The 22,484-nt window shown below is 42.6% G+C and overlaps 1 protein-coding gene across 1 annotated transcript; it reads left to right on the top strand.

Annotated features, from left to right (window-relative positions):
• Window positions 1-4,463: 4,463 nt before the first annotated feature.
• Window positions 4,464-13,900, top strand: LOC139408080 (uncharacterized). The gene is made up of 3 exons (XM_071151896.1): window positions 4,464-4,531; window positions 4,858-5,698; window positions 13,850-13,900. The coding sequence occupies exons 1-3, from the start codon at window positions 4,464-4,466 to the stop codon at window positions 13,898-13,900; spliced, it is 960 nt and encodes a 319-aa protein (XP_071007997.1).
• The last annotated feature ends 8,584 nt before the right edge of the window (window positions 13,901-22,484 follow it).

The raw sequence follows: 22,484 nt of genomic DNA, 5'->3' as shown, positions 1-22,484 counted from the left end.
GGTTGATTGAATGATTGAATATATTTGACAATTTGTCAAATTCATACATAAGGACACTACAGCTGGTGACGCCTCCACATACAATTTAAGAAAATCATCAACGATAACACAATAAAGCTTAACAGCTTATTTCCATTTACGTCCTTTAAAAGAGGGTAAGGGGAAGAGGGAATACAACAAGGTTAGACAGCGGTTGTAATGACAACAGACAATGACAGACACAATTGTTGTTTGTTTCACAACATCTGATAATGAATACAATTTCCCTTCCTAATAAACAACTATGGTACATCTTCCTTGTCTCACATACCCTTAATATACAAACAATCAATCCCTAACATATATATATATATATATATATATATATACAAACAAGACAATCACATTATAATTAACAACAGGCACCTAAAAGGCAGACCATCTGTTACCCCGGGCATTTCCCTCTCCGCCACCTACTTTAATCTAACCACTCCCCCTTTGAGACATGCTACTATTTAGACATGTTTTCAGTGAGAACTTGAAACTACCTGTGGAAGTTATACTTTTCAAATTCTTTGGAAGATTATTCCAAAGAATGGCAGCCGAGTTTAAAAAAAATATATATATACCACTTGTAAATCTAAAAGGAACAGTTTCACTCCTTCTAGTTGAATAGTTATGGGTTATCCCTCACTAAGTTATAGTAGTTGTATACGTATCTGGGGACCATACTGTGGACAATCTGATGTACAAGACACAAATTTAATCTGAGCGACTCTCTCCTCCAATTTAGGCCATCTGAAGGCTTTCAAAGTGGGAATAGTCCAGATGCGTAAGTGCTCAAAGTTTAAGAATAATCCTGACTAATTTGTTCTGAGATGTCTGCAATTAATGTTTTAATATCTTGGGGGCACTGTTGTACCAGGAAGAGCATGCATGGTCCAAGTGCCACTGAACAAGAGCCCCTGCCAATGCCCCCATCGTATTCTTATCCAGGTATTTGGAGGTTCTAGCCAGGAACCTAATTTTATGGTTCACTTTGGCGATAACATGTTGTGCCATTGTAACGCTCGCCCTCTTCTTCTGACGAGGAGTAAGAGAGGCCGGACCAATTTGCAGGGTGGTAAGTGTCCATTTTAATAAGAAAAAATGAACACTACAAAAAATACTAAATAACAAAGTGAAACAAACGAAACGGTCCAGTGTAACAAACACAAACACGGAAAATAACCACAACTCAAATGTAAAACCAGGCTACCTAAGTATGGTTCTCAATCAGGGACAACCAGGCTACCTAAGTATGGTTCTCAATCAGGGACAACCAGGCTACCTAAATATGGTTCTCAATCAGGGACAACCAGGCTACCTAAATATGGTTCTCAATCAGGGACAACCAGGCTCCCTAAGTATGGTTCTCAATCAGGGAAACCAGGCTACCTAAATATGGTTCTCAATCAGGGACAACCAGGCTACCTAAATATGGTTCTCAATCAGGGACAACCAGGCTACCTAAGTATGGTTCTCAATCAGGGACAACCAGGCTACCTAAGTATGATTCTCAATCAGGGACAACCAGGCTGCCTAAGTATGGTTCTCAATCAGGGACAACCAGGCTACCTAAATATGGTTCTCAATCAGGGACAACCAGGCTACCTAAATATGGTTCTCAATCAGGGACAACCAGGCTACCTAAATATGGTTCTCAATCAGGGACAACCAGGCTACCTAAGTATGGTTCTCAATCAGGGACAACCAGGCTACCTAAATATGATTCTCAATCAGGGACAACCAGGCTACCTAAATATGGTTCTCAATCAGGGACAACCAGGCTACCTAAATATGGTTCTCAATCAGGGACAACCAGGCTACCTAAATATGGTTCTCAATCAGGGACAACCAGGCTCCCTAAGTATGGTTCTCAATCAGGGAAACCAGGCTACCTAAATATGGTTCTCAATCAGGGACAACCAGGCTACCTAAATATGGTTCTCAATCAGGGACAACCAGGCTACCTAAGTATGGTTCTCAATCAGGGACAACCAGGCTACCTAAGTATGATTCTCAATCAGGGACAACCAGGCTGCCTAAGTATGGTTCTCAATCAGGGACAACCAGGCTACCTAAATATGGTTCTCAATCAGGGACAACCAGGCTACCTAAATATGGTTCTCAATCAGGGACAACCAGGCTACCTAAATATGGTTCTCAATCAGGGACAACCAGGCTACCTAAGTATGGTTCTCAATCAGGGACAACCAGGCTACCTAAATATGATTCTCAATCAGGGACAACCAGGCTACCTAAATATGGTTCTCAATCAGGGACAACCAGGCTACCTAAGTATGGTTCTCAATCAGGGACAACAATAGACAGCTGCCTCTGATTGAGAACCATACCAGGCCAAACACAGAAATCCCATATCATAGAAAAAGGAACATAGACAACCCATCCCAACTCACGCCCTGACCATACTAAACAAAGACATAACAAAATAACTAAGGTCAGAACATGACACTGTTGTACCAGGAAGAGCATGCATAGTCCAAGTGGCACTGAACAAGAGCCCCTGCCAATGCCCCCATTGCATTCTTATCCAGATATGTGGAGGTTCTAGCCAGGAACCTAATTTTATGGTTCACTTTGGCGATAACATTTTGTGCCATGCTCTCCCCCTGTCAGATGGTTATCTAGCACACATCCAAGATACTTAACAGAGTCTTTTTCTACGACTACTATGTCACCTACTACCACCTTTAAAAATATGAGGATTTCCTCAGTTTCACTTTGGTCCTGAAAAAGATGGACTCTGTTTTTCCAAAAGTGAAGTGACAGCTTATTGTTATATAACCATTTACTGACATTCAGAAGTTCAGCACTGAGGGCTTTCTCAACCACATCTTTGTCTTTGTAGGAAACCAACAGTGCAGAATCATCTGCATGGAGGAAAAGGTCACCTGTAAAGGCAGATTTCAGATCATTTATATACAATACAAATAAAAGTGGACCCAGCACACTCCCTTGGGGTACCCCACAGTTCCATATTTTGGGGGTTTAGACAGGATCCCATCCATATCCACCATCTGTTTTCTTCCTTGCAGATAAGAGCTGACCCCAAGTTTCACTGCTAAGTTGTTAAAGCCCATGGCTCTTAGTTTGATGAACAGAATCTTACGATCCACTGTATCAAACGCCTTTTGGAGATCTAACATTACCCTCTGTCTACTTCCTTCCTGACGTGCTCAGTCAGATATAGTAGGCGGGTGTCAGTGGAATGGGATTTCCTGAAGCCAGATTGGAGCTCATATAATAGGTTATGTAAGGAAATATAACTGTCAATCTGCTTTAACCTTGACCTTTGATAAAGCACACAGGATTGAGACAGGACGATAGTTTCCATGATCTAACTAATTCCATTAAATATATCCATTATATATATATATATATATAAAGGAATGACCCTTGCACGTTTTAGTTGACTGGGAAAACACCCTGAGACTGAGAGCTTTGGTCTTTAATCTGTTACTGTTACCTAACAGCATCAGACACTTAAACAACTTACTCGGATTGTTCCTATGTTCAACTATTTTGTCATTAAAATATACTTTAAAATATACTTTCTAAAATATGCCTTCTGTATCATCCTGTTGACCTAATTTCTTAATTTCTTAAAGTCTATAAAGATATCACCTGTCCTGGATTCCCTGAACTCCAGAAAGCATTAATTTCTACGCTTAATTGCCTTTAAAATGTTATCATTTATCCATGGTTCAGTTCTTTTCTTAATTCTGACCTGTTTCACTGGAGCCTGCTTATCTACAGCATGTAAAAAAAAACAATGATTTAAAATGGCCCCAGGCATTCTCCACCTCATTGCATTTCAATACAGCAGACTCAATATCTGATCTATAGTTGAACCCAATGTCTGATCTATAGTTTAACCCAATATCTGATCTATAGTTGAACCCAATATCTGATCTATAGTTGAACCCAATATCTGATCTATAGTTGAACCCAATATCTGATCTATAGTTGAACCCAATGTCTGATCTATAGTTGAACCCAATGTCTGATCTATAGTTTAACCCAATGTCTGATCTATAGTTTAACCCAATGTCTGATCTATAGTTGAACCCAATATCTGATCTATAGTTGAACCCAATGTCTGATCTATAGTTTAACCCAATGTCTGATCTTACATAAATACAAACTCCCATCGCCTTGGCGATTGCATTCTCTTCTAATTACTACATAATTTTCTACTTCAATCTCAAGCGTCTTTTTGTCATCCAACCGTCCGACCATGTTTCCCCTAGTTAAAACCAATAGTAATTTGAAACGGCCCAAAGAGGCTAGGTTTAAAGAGCTCCTGACATTTCACCTGTGTAGGGCTTCTTCAGAGGAAGACACGAGGGGAAAGGAGAAATAGACTAGAAAATAACTTGTTATTTTAACCCTCTCCTACTCGGTGCAGCTCTCTGGCGTCTATGGGGACCATCATACTCAAGCGTAAAGACCTGAGGGAGATTCAGCTGGACATCCCTGGCATGGAGGAGTGCCTCAACATCACCAGATCATTACAACTGAGACTTATTTATCATTGACCCAATGTAGGTTGATCACAACGTAGCGGCAGGTTAAGAGGTTTTAAGAGCGTTGGGCCAATAGCCGGTCACCGGTTCGAATCCCCTCTGTTCACTCTGGACTCTGGCTCTCTATGCAGGGGGCCCGGGGGGGCTCGCCCTGGCTAGAGAATGGTAGGGGAAACACTGCACTGAGTTGTGAACTTTTTGACTGCGTCCCTTTTGATTTCAACTAAACTTTCCATATATGTTTTGCCCATTGTAGAAGAGCTCAGAAAGTGACATTCAAAAGGTAAAGGTGCTCAAAGTTGACCCATTTTGCATACCCCACCGTACCCCACCGTACCCCACCGTACCCCACCCTACCTTACCCCACCGTATCCCACCGTACCCCACCGTACCTTACCCCACCGTACCCCACTGTACCCCACCATACCCCACCGTACCCGACCGTACCCCACCGAACCCCACCGTACCCCACCGTATCGCAGCGTATCCCACCGTACCCCACCCTACCCCACCGTACTCCACCCTACCCCACCGTACCCCACCGTACCCCACGGTACCCCACCGTACCCCACCGTACCTTACCCCACCGTACCCCACCCTACCGCACCCTACCCCACCGTACCCCACCGTACCCCACCGTATCGCAGCGTATCCCACCATACCCCACCGTACCCGACCGTACCCCACCGTATCCCACCCTACCTCACCGTATCCCACCCTACCCCACCGTACCCCACCGTATCCCACCCTACCCCACCGTATCCCACCCTACCCCACCGTACCCCACCCAACCGTACCCCACCCTACACCTTACCCCACCGTACCCCACCCTACCCCACCGTACCCCATCCTACCCCATCCCACCTTACCCCACCGTATCCCACCCTACCCCACCGTACCCCACCCTACCCCACCGTACCCCATCCTACCCCATCCCACCTTACCCCACCGTATCCCACCCTACCCCACCCGACCCCACCGTACCCGACCGTACCCCACCCTACCCCACCTTACCCCACCGTATCCCACCCTACCCAGCCCTACCCCACCCTACCCCACCTTACCCCACCGTATCCCACCTTACCCCACCTTACCCCACCGTATCCCACCCCACCCCACCTTACCCCACCGTACCCCACCTCACCCCACCTTACCCCACCTTACCCCACCGTATCCCACCTTACCCCACCTTATCCCACCTTACCCCACCGTATCCCACCTCACCCCACCTTACCCCACCTTACCCCACCGTATCCCACCTTATCCCACCTTACCCCACCTTACCCCACCGTATCCCACCTTACCCCACCTTACCCCACCGTATCCCACCCCACCCCACCTTACCCCACCGTATCCCACCTCACCCCACCTTACCCCACCGTACCCCACCCTACCCCACCTACCCCACCTTACCCCACCTTACCCCACCTTACCCCACCTTACCCCATCCTACCCCATCCCACCTTACCCCACCGTATCCCACCCTACCCCACCGTACCCCACCGTACCCGACCTTACCCCACCCTACCCCACCTTACCCCACCGTATCCCACCCTACCCAGCCCTACCCCACCTTACCCCACCGTATCCCACCTTACCCTACCGTACCCCACCTTACCCCACCGTATCCCACCTTACCCCACCTTACCCCACCTTACCCCACCGTATCCCACCTTACCCCACCTTACCCCACCGTATCCCACCTTACCCCACCTTACCCCACCGTATCCCACCTTATCCCACCTTACCCCACCTTACCCCACCGTATCCCACCTCACCCCACCTTACCCCACCTTACCCCACCGTATCCCACCTCACCCCACCTTACCCCACCTTACCCCACCGTATCCCACCCCACCCCACCTTACCCCACCGTACCCCACCTCACCCCACCTTACCCCACCGTATCCCACCTTACCCCACCTTATCCCACCTTACCCCACCGTATCCCACCTCACCCCACCTTACCCCACCGTATCCCACCTTACCCCACCTTATCCCACCTTACCCCACCTTACCCCACCGTATCCCACCTTACCCCACCTTACCCCACCGTATCCCACCTTACCCCACCTTACCCCACCGTATCCCACCTTATCCCACCTTACCCCACCGTATCCCACCTTACCCCACCTTACCCCACCGTATCCCACCTTACCCCACCTTATCCCACCTTACCCCACCTTACCCCACCGTATCCCACCTCACCCCACCTTACCCCACCGTATCCCACCTTACCCCACCGTATCCCACCTTACCCCATCGTATCCCACCTTACCCCACCGTATCCCACCTTACCCCACCGTATCCCACCTACCCCACCGTATCCCACCTTACCCCACCGTATCCCACCTTACCCCACCGTATCCCACCTTACCCCACCGTATCCCACCTCACCCCACCTTACCCCACCTTACCCCACCGTATCCCACCTTACCCCACCGTATCCCACCTTACCCCACCGTATCCCACCTTACCCCACCGTATCCCACCTTACCCCACCGTATCCCACCTTACCCCACCTTACCCCACCGTATCCCACCTACCCCACCTTACCCCACCTTACCCCACCTTACCCCACCTTATCCCACCGTACCCCACCTTACCCCACCGTATCCCACCTTACCCCACCTTACCCCACCTTACCCCACCTTACCCCACCGTATCCCACCTTACCCCACCGTATCCCACCTTACCCCACCGTATCCCACCTTACCCCACCGTATCCCACCTTACCCCACCGTATCCCACCTTCCACCGTATCCCACCTTACCCCACCGTATCCCACCTTACCCCACCGTATCCCACCTTACCCCACCTTACCCCACCGTATCCCACCTTACCCCACCTTACCCCACCGTATCCCACCTTATCCCACCTTACCCCACCTTACCCCACCGTATCCCACCTTACCCCACCTTACCCCACCGTATCCCACCTTATCCCACCTTACCCCACCGTATCCCACCTTACCCCACCTTACCCCACCTTACCCCACCGTATCCCACCTTACCCCACCGTATCCCACCTTACCCCACCGTATCCCACCTTACCCCACCGTATCCCACCTTACCCCACCGTATCCCACCTTACCCCACCGTATCCCACCTTACCCCACCGTATCCCACCTTACCCCACCTTACCCCACCGTATCCCACCCATGTTTTTTTGTTTTTTTTAATAAAACCTTTAACATCAATGTTGTAGCTTAGACGCTATTTTACATCATCTGAGGTGTTTGTGACCTTCATCGTTTGAGACGGTGACATTCTCTTGATTACAGGGTGTCATGTTATTGGGGCACAACAAAGACGAGAGAATTGCTGACTTGAATGGGAAATATCTGTTGTTTTAAATTATACCCGTCAATCCTCCTCCGTAGGATACTGATTGAAATCGTAGAAATATACTGTATATAGAATAGAATAGGGCGCGATCATTTAAGTTGACATTCAACAGTGGGAGGACCGGCGGCCATCTTTGTTGGTAGTAATTAGAAGTAAAAAAAAATAATAAAATTAAATTCAACTTAAATTTCAATGGTGTATCAGCTTAAAATGCAGTGGTCTGAATGGATAGGTCTGTTCTATGAATCATATTTCTATGATTGAAATTACACCCAGCCTGTATCCCTTCCCCCTTCCCCAAAACAGGTGTATCGTTCCTTCCTGTGTTATACTTGTGCTAAAAAAATTATTGTATTCTACTGCTAATTTACTTTGTTGTTCGTAATCTTATCTTTTATTGTTTCTTATTGTTGTTGTCGAGAAGGACCCTGCCAGTAAGCATTTTTGTTGGACAATGTATACCATACGTATCCCGTAGATACGACTAATAAAACGTGAAACTTATCCTACCCTCTAACCTCTATTCCAGCGAAGGCACTCCCTTTCCTCTTGTCTTGCACTCCTCTCCTTCCCTCTCTTGTCCTTTCTCTCTCTTAGAGCGTTCACTCTCTTTCTCCTCCTCCTTCTTCTTCTCCACTTCCTCCACCTCTCTGGTTACCATCTTTTTGTGCCTTGTTTTCCCTCTTGGTCTCTTCCTCCATGTCTTCTCCCAGTATTTCACCACTCCGCCACAGTGTGTCCATTACATATCTTCACCAAGAGGGGGCAGTATAGTTCATGTGGAATGATAGAGCGATTGTCTGAAGCGCAAGGGTTGTCTGAAGCGCAGCTCTGCGTTTTGAAACCACTGAATCAGACGAATGGACAAACCCAGTAAATTACGTCCAACAGGACATCCTATTCTCTATTTAGTGCACTACCTATGACCAGAGCCTGTCAAAAAAGTTTTCACTCTGAGGCATAACATTAAAAAAAAAATTTTTTTTACAGAAATGTTCACAAACAACACCAGCTAGATCGCGAACGAGTCGGCGCTAAGAGCCGGCTCTTGTAGGTGAACGTTGGGAGCCTGCTCGCATATCAGAAGAGCCGAATCTGTTTATACAAATATTTTTAAAATGAAGATATTAATAATAAAAAGATTTAAATTAATATAATTAACTAATTCAACGAACAAATGGATGTTGTTTGACGAGAGAGCAACTGGGCATGCAGCAGGAAGGAATCCCTAAGCAGATGCCATAATGGAGGTCCGATCCTATTTGGAGGAGTCCGTCCCAAAGATCTGCTGATCCTCTGAGCGGGTGGAAGAACAAGGCCTCTGTCTACCCACGGCTTACTAAAGTCACTACAGGGAGACTTTGCATAGTGGCCACATCCGTTCCCTCTGACAGGATCTTCTCGAAAAACGGGACAAATAATTACTGTGAGAAGAAACCGCATCAGCCCCTCGAAAGTGAGGCAGTTTGCATTTCTGAATGCAAATCTCTCGTAAAAGCAAAATATGTTCAGCGTTGCTGTGTGCTGCTGGTTATAACATGGCAATAAAGAAGAGAGAGAAAAGAGGGACCAGTTGAATGTTTTAAGTGGGATGCTGCAGTTTTTCACGTTGTTATTTATTTTTCTTTGATATGGTGCAATGTTCTATTATTATGTTGTTCAGATTGTATTCGTTTTGAATTGTTACATTTATAAGCACTTTGTTTATATACATTAAACAGTTATACTTTAAATGCAAATGTTTAATAGCATTCTTTTTCATAACAAACCAATGCATTTTTAAATACATTGTGGTTAAAGGTAGTGTATCATTTCATTTAATAATTTAATTAGAAATGTTTTAACACCAATCAGAGTCAAACTATCGCAAACTGTTTGACTTTAAAAAATATAAAACATATTTTTTAAAGATCCGTTTGGGAGTCAAAAGAGCAGGCTCTTTCTTGGTGAGTTGAGCAGGACGAGCCTGCTCCCTGAAACGAACCGGAATGCCCATCACTAGCACCAGCGTCAACCTATAGTTACAAACACAGATGAAGCTCATATGGTTGGCTTAGGAAGCCCATGTGACCAGGTTATGAAGCTCATGTGATTGGCTTAAGAAGCCCATGTGACCAGCTTACAAAGCTTATATGACCGTGTTACGGTGCTCATATGATTGGCTTACTCATATGGGTTATCAGATATCACTGAATTACGATACTCATATGGGTTATCAGATATCACTGAATTATGATACTCATATGGGTTATCAGATATCACTGAATTACACACCACACATTCTCTCCATAGCTGTGATGGTAGCTATCTTTGGCATGTCGACTCTACCTGGCCCCTCCAAAGTGTCCTGCATGGCTGGCTTATTATAGGAGTTATTGCACCCTAGGTATCCTCACTCACTGTCACCTGAGTAGCCATGACGCCACAGGCTAAATGCTAGTCAAGCACATTGACGGACAGCTGTAAGCAACCACTAATCTCAGCCCTGAGTTATTTTACTGCCGTTCAGACTCATACAAGACAGGACAGAGTAGATGATAATTAAACATCCTTTTCACAGGAAAGGAAATAATCCTAATTTCCTAATGTCAGATGTTTACTTTTTCTTATTTTCTCTTTCTCTGATTTTCCCTTTTAGTCCGATCGACATTAATTGGACGGGGTTATTAGCCTGGTCATAAGAGATCCATTCCTAAACCCGGCTGGTTCCAGTTCCACTCCTGAATCTATGACTTTAGAATATAGTAAAATTGTGTAAAATTGTGTAAAATAGAGTAAAATAGTGTAAAATATAGTAAAATATAGTAGAATAGTGTAAAATATAGTAAAATAGTGTAAAATAGTGTAAAATAGTGTAAAATATAGTAGAATAGTGTAAAATAGTGTAAAATAGTGTAAAATATAGTAGAATAGTGTAAAATAGAGTAAAATATAGTAAAATAGTGTAAAATAGTGTAAAATAGAGTAAAATAGTGTAAAATACAGTAAAATATAGTAAAACTGTGTAAAATATAGTAAAATAGTGTAAAATAGTGTAAAATATAGTAAAATTGTGTAAAATTGTGTAAAATTGTGTAAAATAGTGTCAAATAGTGTCAAATAGTGTAAAATATAGTAAAATATAGTAGAATAGTGTAAAATGGTGTAAAATAGTGTAAAATATAGTAGAATAGAGTAAAATATTGTAAAATAGTGTAAAATAGTGTAAAATATAGTAGAATAGTGTAGAATAGTGTAAAATAGTGTAAAATGTAGTAGAATAGTGTAAAATAGAGTAAAATAGTGTAAAATAGAGTAAAATAGTGTAAAATAGTGTAAAATAGTGTAAAATATAGTAAAATAGAGTAAACTATTGTAAAATAGAATAAAATAGTGTAAAATAGTGTAAAATAGTGTAAAATGGAGTAAAATAGTGTAAAATAGTGTAACAGTGTAAAATATAGTAAAACAGAGTAAAATAGAGTAAAATATTGTAAAATAGTGTACAATAGAGTAAAATAGTGTAAAATATAGTAAAATAGAGTAAAATAGTGTAAAATAGAGTAAAATAGTGTAAAATAGTGTAACAGTGTAAAATATAGTAAAATAGTGTAAAATAGTGTAAAATAGAGTAAAATAGTGTAAAATAGAGTAAAATAGTGTAAAATAGTGTAAAATAGTGTAACAGTGTAAAATAGTGTAACAGTGTAAAATATAGTAAAATAGTGTAAAATAGAGTAAAATATAGTAAAATAGTGTAAAATAGAGTAAAATAGTGTAAAATAGAGTAAACTAGTGTAAAATAGTGTAACAGTGTAAAATATAGTAAAATATTGTAAAATAGTGTAAAATAGAGTAAAATAGTGTAAAATAGTGTCAAATCTATTTAAAGATTTGTTTTAACATGTCCGGTTGTTCTACCATCAAAGTCTCTGAAGGAGTCAGAACTCTTGCGTATCCCGTGTCTACAATTCTGGAACAAAATGGACAGGACCCTCATTTTCAAAGACAAATGAAAAAGAGACTCTGTTGTTAGCAAAATATGACAGCTACTTAGTGCCGGATGAAATACTTATTGGAAAAATGTGCCATCTGAAGTGGCCAGCTACTGTACCTCCTTATTGTATGGTACATTCCATCCACACCGTATCCCCCTAAAGACCCACTAAAACAGGAACCAGAAGAGATATTCCAGTGGTGGTTGGTGTCATTTAATATTTGGGAAGACATTTATATTTATTTACGAGCATGGCCTTCTTTCTATTACAGCATATTGGGATGACTGACATTCATATTCCATTCACCCAGTTCAATGTAACAGTGATAGGTTTAGGTTACTGTCATTCATATTCACCCAGTTCAATGTAACAGTGATAGGTTTAGGTTACTGTCATTCATATTCACCCAGTTCAATGTAACAGTGATGGGTTTAGGTTACTGTCATTCATATTCCATTCACCCAGTTCAATGTAACAGTGATAGGTTTAGGTTACTGTCATTCATATTCACCCAGTTCAATGTAACAGTGATAGGTTTAGGTTACTGTCATTCATATTTACCCAGTTCAATGTAACAGTGATAGGTTTAGGCTGCTACATGATACTAGAATGTTCCCTGTACCCATCATGAGGTTGCTACAACCTAGCCTAGCTAATGAAAGCCTATGAATGAAAGTTCATAATGTAGGTGCACACAGGTCGAGAGAAAAATTTGAGGTGACAGACAGTGACACGTTCAATACCGCCTTGCCCACTCTTGCCTGCATCTAGCTGATCTAGGATGTAATAATTAGTCCAACAGTTGCAAACAAGAGAATCTATTGGACAAATTCAGGTATGTTTATCCCTATTTCGTTCTCTTTGCTTCCGTTAAAGGAAAGTTTTTCAAAAGTGTCAGCAGAATGAATACACCCCTGATCAGTGAAACACAGTTCACTTTCAAAGCAGCCACATTGTATTCCTTCTCACATCTAAGCTCTCTCTTCCTCTCACCTTTTCCCTTTGCTTGTGGACTTCAGTACACAACACAACAGCTGAAAGTGACCAGGATAAAAAACCTCTCCAAGCCAAACCTTCATACCGTAACCGCTAACCGCTACACACGGCCTACATCGTTATCACCATATTAGCTAACGTCAAAGTCAATGTACTAGAAATAATGTGTTAATAAACCCGCTACAATCACGCAGTACAGTGTACAGCAAGCAGTTTAGCAATAACACTGAAAGCCTTACCTTGACTTGCAAGAGTTCCAGTGTTGTATAGCCTTAGCCAGCTAGCTAACATAAATAGCATTCCTCTCTGTTTGAGTGAGGTTTTTGAGTAGGCTAAAATAGCTAGCTGCATTAGCTAGCTAAGTAAGTGAAGATGAAAAAAAATACAAAGAAATATAACTTTATGCTTCTTCTCCTTATTTGTTTTAGAAATTAATTTGTTCAAAACTATTCAACTATTGTCTTTCTCTCAGTGTCAACTACTCACCACATTTTATACACTTCAGTTCTAGGTAGCTGTAGCTTATGCTTTCAGTACTAGATTAATTATCTGATCCTTTGATTGGGTGGACAACATGTAGGTTCATGTTGCAAGAGCTCTGATAGATTAGAGGACATCCTCCGGAAGTTGTCATAATTACTGTGTAAGTCTATGGAAGGGGATGAGAACCATGAGTCTCCTACGTTTTGTATTGAAGTCAATGTACCCGGAGGAGGACTGAAACTAGCTGTCCTCCGGCTACACAATGGTGCTACCCTACAGAGTGCTGTTGAGGCTACTGTAGATCTTCATTGCAAAACAGTGTGTTTTAATCAGTTATTTGGTGACGTGAATATATTTAGTAAAGTTTTATCTAAAAAGGATAACTTTTTTTATGTTTCACTATTTTTAGGATGGTCCTCCTCTTCATCTGAGGAGGAGCCTCCATTGATATATTCCCTTTCACTCTCTCACTCTCTAGGTGTTACGTTTCACAGGGAGCATACGGGATCAACCCTTCAGTGTCAACTAACCCCTCTGTCTGTCTGTCTGTCTGTCTGTCTGTCTGTCTGTCACTGTATCTCCTTCTGTCTCTCATGCTGTCTCTCTCTCTCTCTCTCTCTCTTTCTGTCTGTCTGTCTGTCTCTCACTCTGTCCCTAGCCTAGTGGTTAAAGCGTTGGACTCGTAACCGGAAGGTTGCAAGTTCAAATCCCCGAGCTGACAAGGTACAAATCTGTCATTCTGCCCCTGAACAGGCAGTTAACCCACTGTTCCCCACTAGGTCGTCATTGAAAATAAGAATTTGTTCTTAACTGACTTGCCTAGTTAAATAAAGGTAAAATAAAAAATTGCTCTCTCTCTCTTTGTATGTCTCTCACTGTCTGTTTCTGTGTACCTCTGTTCTCTCGCTCTCTCTCTCTGTGTGTATGTCTCTCACTGTCTGTTTCTCTCTCTCTCTCTCTGTGTGTATGTCTCTCTCTGTGTACCTCTGTCTCTTTCAAAGAGTACAACAAAAACACTGCAGATTAAAGTACTCAGGAGAAAAAGCTGAAAACTGAGGACCCCTCTACTGCAGACACCATAGAGGAGAGACAGTGGAGTGGTAACCAGTGATATAGCGGTAAACACTGATCACCATTCATAGCGGCTACACTATGTCCTTGTCCAGAAACAACCTGAAAATTAAACATTTCTGGACAGGGAGAAAAGAGAGAGAGAGAGAGGGAGACAGAAAGAAAGACGAAGAAACAAGAGTTTCTCTAAAAGCCCACCGCCCCAGCCCATCTATATTTATAGATACAGGTAAATACAAATAAAGGATACACCAACAGAGTCTTAATAAACGAGTAATAAACCACCACGATCAGCTTCAATGCACCTTGGCATGGATTCTACAAGTGTCTGGAACTCTATTGGAGGGACGTGACACCGTTCTTCCCTGAGAAATTCCATCATTTTGGTGTTTTGTTAATGGTGGTGGAAAAACACAGGCGCTGTCAGCGTCGTCGTGTGTATTGTCGGTGCGGAAGTCAGGCGAGTCAAAACGGAGTGTAAATGGAGTCTTTTAATAAATGTCCACACTAAAAGTACAGACATGATCAAACATGGGTACGAGGGCCCGTCGCGCACCAACACAACAAATAAACAACACCGGCAATAAAACAATCTCTGACAAAGACATGAGGGGAAACAGAGGGTTAAATACACAACGGGTAATGAATGGGATTGAAAACAGGTGTGTGGGAAGACAAGACAAAAACCAATGGAAAATGAAAAAAATGGATCAACGATGGCTAGAAGGCCGGTGACGTGGAACGCCGAGCACCCCCCCGAACAAGGAGAGGCAATGACTTCGGGCAGAAGTCGTGACAGGCGCGTGGTGGTGGAAAACGCTGTCTCAGGCGCGGCTCTAGAATCTCAAATAATAATCTCAAATAAATGTTCAATTGGGTTGAGATCTGTTGACTGAGACGGCCATGGCGTATGGTTAACATCGTTTTCATGCTCATCGAACCGTTCAGTACCCTGTGGATGGGGGCATTATCCATCCTATGGGGGCGTAGCCATGGCAGCAAAAATAATGGCCTGCCCAGCATTTTTTACACATGACCCTATGCATGATGGGATGTTCATTTCTTAATTAACTCAGAAACCACACCTGTGTGGAAGCACCTACATTCAATAAACTTTGTATTCCTCATTTACTCAAGTGTTTCCATTAGTTTGGTAGTTACCTATATGTTCCTCATGCTATAACCCCAGTCACCTGCCTGTACAGCCAGCAGCTACCAAACCTGTGTAACCTTAGTAACCCCACCAGCCCACATGTTTAAAAAAATTAAAAAATAGACACACACACACCTAAAACAGATTATGAATGAGGTTCTTATTGATGTAAGGAGACTCTATAGCACTAGCCTGAGTAACCATGGCAACACGTGCCAGTAGCTGCGTTATGTACACACACTGACTGAAGGAAATACCATTTTAGTAAACACACACACACACACACACACACACAGTGATCAAAGACTAGTAGCCATGGTCACACACTGACCACTTTGCAATGTAGATTTAGTTGTGAACAAAATGTTTAATATGATTTATGAAAGCGATGTCGATTACACTAACTTATGATTTATTACATTACAAAAATCGGGAGAATTGAATAATTAAATGTTGAACAAATAAAACATCATTATCTCTGTTGAAATAAAACTCTGTATCTCCAAAACGAAAAACTACCATTTAACTATTAACAAACGTATAATTAATAAACTTCAGAAGCTATTTTGAATAAATGTTATTGGCCTATGAGAGTCATGAAATGTCCAGAGCGTATTGAGGGGAATTACTTCGTTCAATTCATGTTTTTTTTTAAAGACAAAAAATTGCGTTATGTGGTTATGTTTTTATTTTTGCTGACCTTCTAGGCAGAGTTCCTCTGTCCAGTGTCTGTGTTCTTTTTCCCATCTTAATCTTTTATTTTTATTGGCCAGTCTGAGATATGGCTCTTTCTTTGCAACTCTGCCTATCCCGGAGACGCCTCTTCACTGTTGACGTTGAGACTGGTGTTTTGCGGGTACTATTTAATGAAGCTGCCAAACAACAGTTTTCAGCCGTGCCAACATAATTGCAAAATTGTTTTCTAATGATCAATTAGCCTTTTAAAATGATAAACTTGGATTTGCTAACACAACGTGCCATTGGAACACAGGACTGATATTCCATTAAAAATCAGCCGTTTCCAGCTACAATAGTAATTTACAACATTAACAATGTATACACTGTATTTCTGATCGATTTGATGTTATTTTAATCTACAAAAAATGGGCTTTATTTTTTCAAAAAACAAGGATATTTCTAAGTGACCCCAAACTTTTGAACTGTAGAGTATATGTACATGGAATTACTGGTTATTTTAATAATGTTTACATACTGCTTTACTCATCTCATATGTATATACTGTATTGTATTCTGCTGTGTTTTAGTCAATGCCACTCCGACATTGATCGATCTAATATTAATATATTTTAATTCCGTTCTTTTACGTTTAGATTTGTTTGTATTGTTGTGTATTGTTAGATATTACTGAGCTGTTGGAGCTAGGAACAAAAACATTTTGCTACACCCTCAATAACATCGGCTAAATATGTGAATGAAACACATAGGATTTTATTTTATTTTCGTAGGGGATAGAGTTCCATTAGGGAGGTGACCCCTGATGACGGACGGGACGGGGGTGCACCTGTCAACCAATCACAGGTCAGCTGAGTGATGATCCTGCCCTCTGGTCACTTCCTGTTTGGCCCTGCCCACTGGTCACTTCCTGTTTGGCCCTGCCTTCTGGTCACTTCCTGTTTGGCCCTGCCCACTGGTCACTTCCTGTTTGGCCCTGCCTTCTGGTCACTTCCTGTTTGGCCCTGCCTTCTGGTCACTTCCTGTTTGGCCCTGCCCTCTGGTTACTTCCTGTTTAGCCATGCCCTCTGATCACTTCCTGTTTGGCCCTGACCGCCGCTCCTCTAATACAAACACACCTCAAAGTCAAAACGAAAGTTCTCTCTGTAGGCCTAATAACAGGATGTAGTTCTCTCTGTAGGCCTAATAACAGGATGTAGTTCTCTCTGTAGGCCTAATAACAGGATGTAGTTCTCTCTGTAGGCCTAATAACAGGATGTAGTTCTCTCTGTAGGCCTAATAACAGGATGTAGATCTCTCTGTAGGCCTAATAACAGGATGTAGTTCTCTCTGTAGGCCTAATAACAGGATGTAGTTCTCTCTGTAGGCCTAATAACAGGATGTAGATCTCTCTGTAGGACTAATAACAGGATGTAGTTCTCTCTGTAGGCCTAATAACAGGATGTAGATCTCTCTGTAGGCCTAATAACAGGATGTAGATCTCTCTGTAGGCCTAATAACAGGATGTAGTTCTCTCTGTAGGACTAATAACAGGATGTAGTTCTCTCTGTAGGCCTAATAACAGGATGGGAATGGATTGGATGTTCAAAGTTAAGAGGACAACTATTGACAACTGAAGCAAACTATTATTACCAGGCTGCTGAACAGTGGGACAGAACATGGTCAGACAGTAGTTATTACCAGGCTGCTGAACAGTGGGACAGAACATGGTCAGACAGTAGTTATTACCAGGCTGCTGAACAGTGGGACAGAACATGGTCAGACAGTAGTTATTACCAGGCTGCTGAACAGTGGGACAGAACATGGTCAGACAGTAGTTATTACCAGGCTGCTGAACAGTGGGACAGAACATGGTCAGACAGTAGTTATTACCAGGCTGCTGAACAGTGGGACAGAACATGGTCAGACAGTAGTTATTACCAGGCTGCTGAACAGTGGGACAGAACATGGTCAGACAGTAGTTATTACCAGGCTGCTGAACAGTGGGACAGAACATGGTCAGACAGTAGTTATTACCAGGCTGCTGAACAGTGGGACAGAACATGGTCAGACAGTAGTTATTACCAGGCTGCTGAACAGTGGGACAGAACATGGTCAGACAGTAGACAACATTGACTTTGAATACAGTTACTCTATCTCTCCAGTGTTTTCCGTACTGCATATTGTATAGCAGATTATTTAGGTGTATATGTTAATCATTTACACGTAAATGAACAATATATATTTTTTTATTTAACTAGGCAAGACGGTCAAGAACAAATTCTTCATTTTCAATGACGACCTAGGAACAGTGGGTTAACTGCCTTGGTCAGGGGCAGAACGACAGATTTTTGTGTGGCATCTCTACACTCAGTGGCCAGTATATTAGGTACACCCATCTAGAACTGGGTTCAAACTCCCCCTTTTGCCCGTGTGGCTCAGTTAAGCATTTGCAATGCAAGGGTTGTCGGTTCAATTCCCATCGGGGACCAGTAAGAAAATCTAGGTTTCTTCCTAGGTTTTGGCCTTTCTAGGGAGTTTTTCCTAGCCACCGTGCTTCTACACCTGCATTGCTTGCTGTTTGGGGTTTTAGGCTGGGTTTCTGTACAGCACTTTGAGATATCAGCTGATGTACGAAGGGCTATATAAATACATTTGATTTGATTTGTATGGGCTCACTACTGTAAGTCGCTCTGGATAAGAGCGTCTGCTAAATTACTAAAATACAATTAAAAATGAACAGCCTGAATTCTTCAGCGCATAGAAACATTGCTCAATTAGTATCAAGGGACATGACGTGTGGCAGGAAAATATTCCCCACACCATTACACCACCAGCCTGTACCGTTGACACCAGGCAGGACGGGTCCATGGACTCATGCTGTTTACGACAAATACTGACGCAACAGGATCAGGCGATGGTGATGACGTGCCCACTGGAGCGGCTTCTTGTTTTTAGCTGATAGGATTGGAACCCAGTGTGGTCCTCTGCTGCAATAGCCCATCCGTGACGAGGACAGACAGGGTTGTGTGTTCCGAGATGTCGTTCTGCACACCACTGTTGTACTGCGCCGTTATTTGCCTGTTTGTAGCCGGGCCTGTTAGCTTCCATGATTCTTGTCCTAGTCCTTTGACCTTTCATCAACGAGCTGTTTTTCACCCACAGGACTGAAGCTGACTGGATGTTTTGTGTTTGTCACACCATTCTCCCGGTAAACCCTAGACCCGTGAAAAGCCCATGAAGCCGGACGTTTCTGAGTTAGCAATTTGTCTTCCCAAATGTTTAGTAGGCTTTTAAAAAAGAAATTAGACAATATTCACTTTTTTTCAGATTTCACTTCTGTCTCAACACACACACACAACAACAATGCCTTTTTCTTGAACAAGAGGACACTGATAGACAATCACCTCCTACCTCAATTAGCCCAGCCTGGTCCCAGACCTGTCTGTGCTTTTGACTACTCCATTTTCCACAGAGAGAGCAGAAACAGACCCAATTAGCCTACGTCTGACTTCAGATTAGTTCACTAATAAATAGTCATTACTGTATAATAAAAGACCAATCAAGTTGCTTCAGGGCAATGAATCTCAAAGCCCACAAGGCATTGCTTTCTCCTCCCCTCCTCACCAAGACCTATTGCATACCTCCCTACTACTGTACCACTGGCACACAGTATTTAGGACAAGGGGGGGGGGGGGGCTTCATGTGAGGCACAAGTCGGCTGCCTCAGTCAACATGCCAGTGTGTCAGAACACTCCATTGCTGGGAGGAGGCTCTCTCCAGTGGGTGGCTTCTGGTGGGAGTGGTCTCAGCTCTCCACTGGCACCAGCCACCTCTCCCAGCTAGCACTTAACGTTCTGAGAACCATATATTCCTTAGAGCTCGGTGGGAAACGTGGTTGTCCTATGGTTATTTTGTACACAACCTTCCCACAACTTTCTGGGAATGGTGCAGGATAGTTGCTTTGGAACATTCTCAGCACATTTTAAGGAACTTGGTATTTTCTTGCTTTAACAGAACGTTTCCTAAAAGTTCAAACATGGTTACGTTTAGTTAAAATTTTGGTAATGTTTTAGGAACGTTCTCCAACTGGTTTGACATTGGGAATGTTCTCAAATAGTTCACTCTCAGCACACTCTGGCACTCCAGATTGAATTTACGAACACACCTCAAGTCATGTTCTGAGAACATTAGGAAAACGTTCCATGTAAACCACAATAAAATATTAGTAACGTTCACAGAACATTCTAAGAATGTTATTTAAAAACATGTACATTCCGTTCTCAGAGTCAACAAAACTCTCTCTGGCCTCTATCTTGTTAAGTGTGTTCAGGTGTGTTGGCTGCACCACTAATTGGCCACAACAACTCTTTTTAAGAATTTGTTTCCTTTGAAATGGGGTCTGTTTGAATAGACTAAAATGAACAGCTTCGTATGAGTAAAAAATAAAGAAAAAACATGGCCTGCTAGCTCCATCCTGGTGGCACAGTGGACTAATTCCATGGATAGAGAACAGAAGATTGTAGATTTTAAACTCACTGATGCCGTGCCATAATTTAAAAAAAAGTAATGTGTTTGCATGATTAATGCCAAGCACATTAATTCCCTTGTGTCCTATCTGTCCTTGGAGTTATAAAACAGTGTTATTAAAAGTATTATTGAAACATTCAAGTGAAAGTTTTGAAGAAAGTTATTAGAAAATCTCCAAATAACCAATAATTTTCATAAACAAAATAACATTAATAAAACGTCCCAGTAAAAACTTTCAGGGAACCATAGTAAAACGTTCTCAGAACCTCTCTGGAACCATAGTAAAACTTTCTCAGAACCTCTCTGGAACCATAGTAAAACGTTCTCAGAACCTTCCTGGAACCATAGTAAAACATTCTCAGAACCTCTCTGGAATCATAGTAAAACATTCTCAGAACCTCTCTGGAACCATAGTAAAACGTTCTCAGAACCTCCCTGGAACCATAGTAAAACATTCTCAGAACCTCTCTGGAACCATAGTAAAACGTTCTCAGAACCTCCCTGGAACCATAGTAAAACGTTCTCAGAACCTCCCTGGAACCATAGTAAAACGTTCTCAGAACCTCCCTGGAACCATAGTAAAACATTCTCAGAACCTCCCTGGAACCATAGTAAAGCATTCTCAGAACCTCCCATCAACCAAAAAAGTTAAGTTCCCAGAACAGGCAAAATGTTCACTTCTGTTCACAGAAAGTTCCAAAAACATTCTGTTTAACCAGTCAGGAAACTTATCTTGGCCAGGTCGCAGTTGTAAATGAGAACTTGTTCTCAACTGGCCTACCTGGTTAAAAATAATAATAATTGGACGGCAGGTAAGGGTGCTCTCGAGCGGCTAGAGGTTCTTTACCATTCGGCCATCAGATTTGCCACCAATGCTCCTTATAGGACACATCACTGCACTCTATACTCCTCTGTAAACTGGTCATCTCTGTATACCCGTCGCAAGACACACTCGTTGATGATTATTTATAAAACCCTCTTAGGCCTCACTCCCCCTTATCTGAGATACCTACTGCAGCCCTCATCCTCCACATACAACACCCGTTCTGCCGGTCACATTCTGTTAAAGGTCCCCAAAGCACACACATCCCTGGTTCGCTCGTCTTTTCAGTTTGCTGCAGCTAGCGACTGGAACGATCTGCAACAAACACTCAGACTGGACAGTTCAAAGACTCCATCATGGACTCTTACTGACAGCTGTGGCTGCTTTGTGTGAGGTATTGTTGTCTCTACCGTCTTGCCCTTTGTGCTGTTGTCTGGGCCGAATAATGTTTGTACCATGTTTTGTGCTGCTACCATGATGTGTTGCTGCCATGCTGTGTTGTTGTCTTAGGTCACTGCTTATGTCGTGCTGTGGTGTCTCTTTTGTCATGATGTGTGTTTTTGTCTTATATATATATATATAAATATATATATATATATATATATAAATATATATATATATATATTTATTTTTTTATTTTTTTTATTTATTTTTTATTTTTTTATCCGAGCCCCAGTCCCGGCATGAGGCCTTTTGTCTTTTGGTAGGCCGTCATTGTAAAATAAGAATTTGTTCTTAACTGACTTGCCTAGTTAAATAAAGGTTAAATAATAAATAAATAAATAAATAAAAAGATAGGTTACCACGTGTATGCGACAGAGGAACCACACCTCCGAGGCTCTGCCAATCAGAGAGGAAGCCGGG

Source organism: Oncorhynchus clarkii, chromosome 4 (genome assembly GCF_045791955.1).
Source record: "Oncorhynchus clarkii lewisi isolate Uvic-CL-2024 chromosome 4, UVic_Ocla_1.0, whole genome shotgun sequence".
In the NCBI taxonomy this organism is placed as follows: domain Eukaryota; kingdom Metazoa; phylum Chordata; class Actinopteri; order Salmoniformes; family Salmonidae; genus Oncorhynchus; species Oncorhynchus clarkii.
This window is presented reverse-complemented; position numbering and strand designations above follow the sequence as displayed.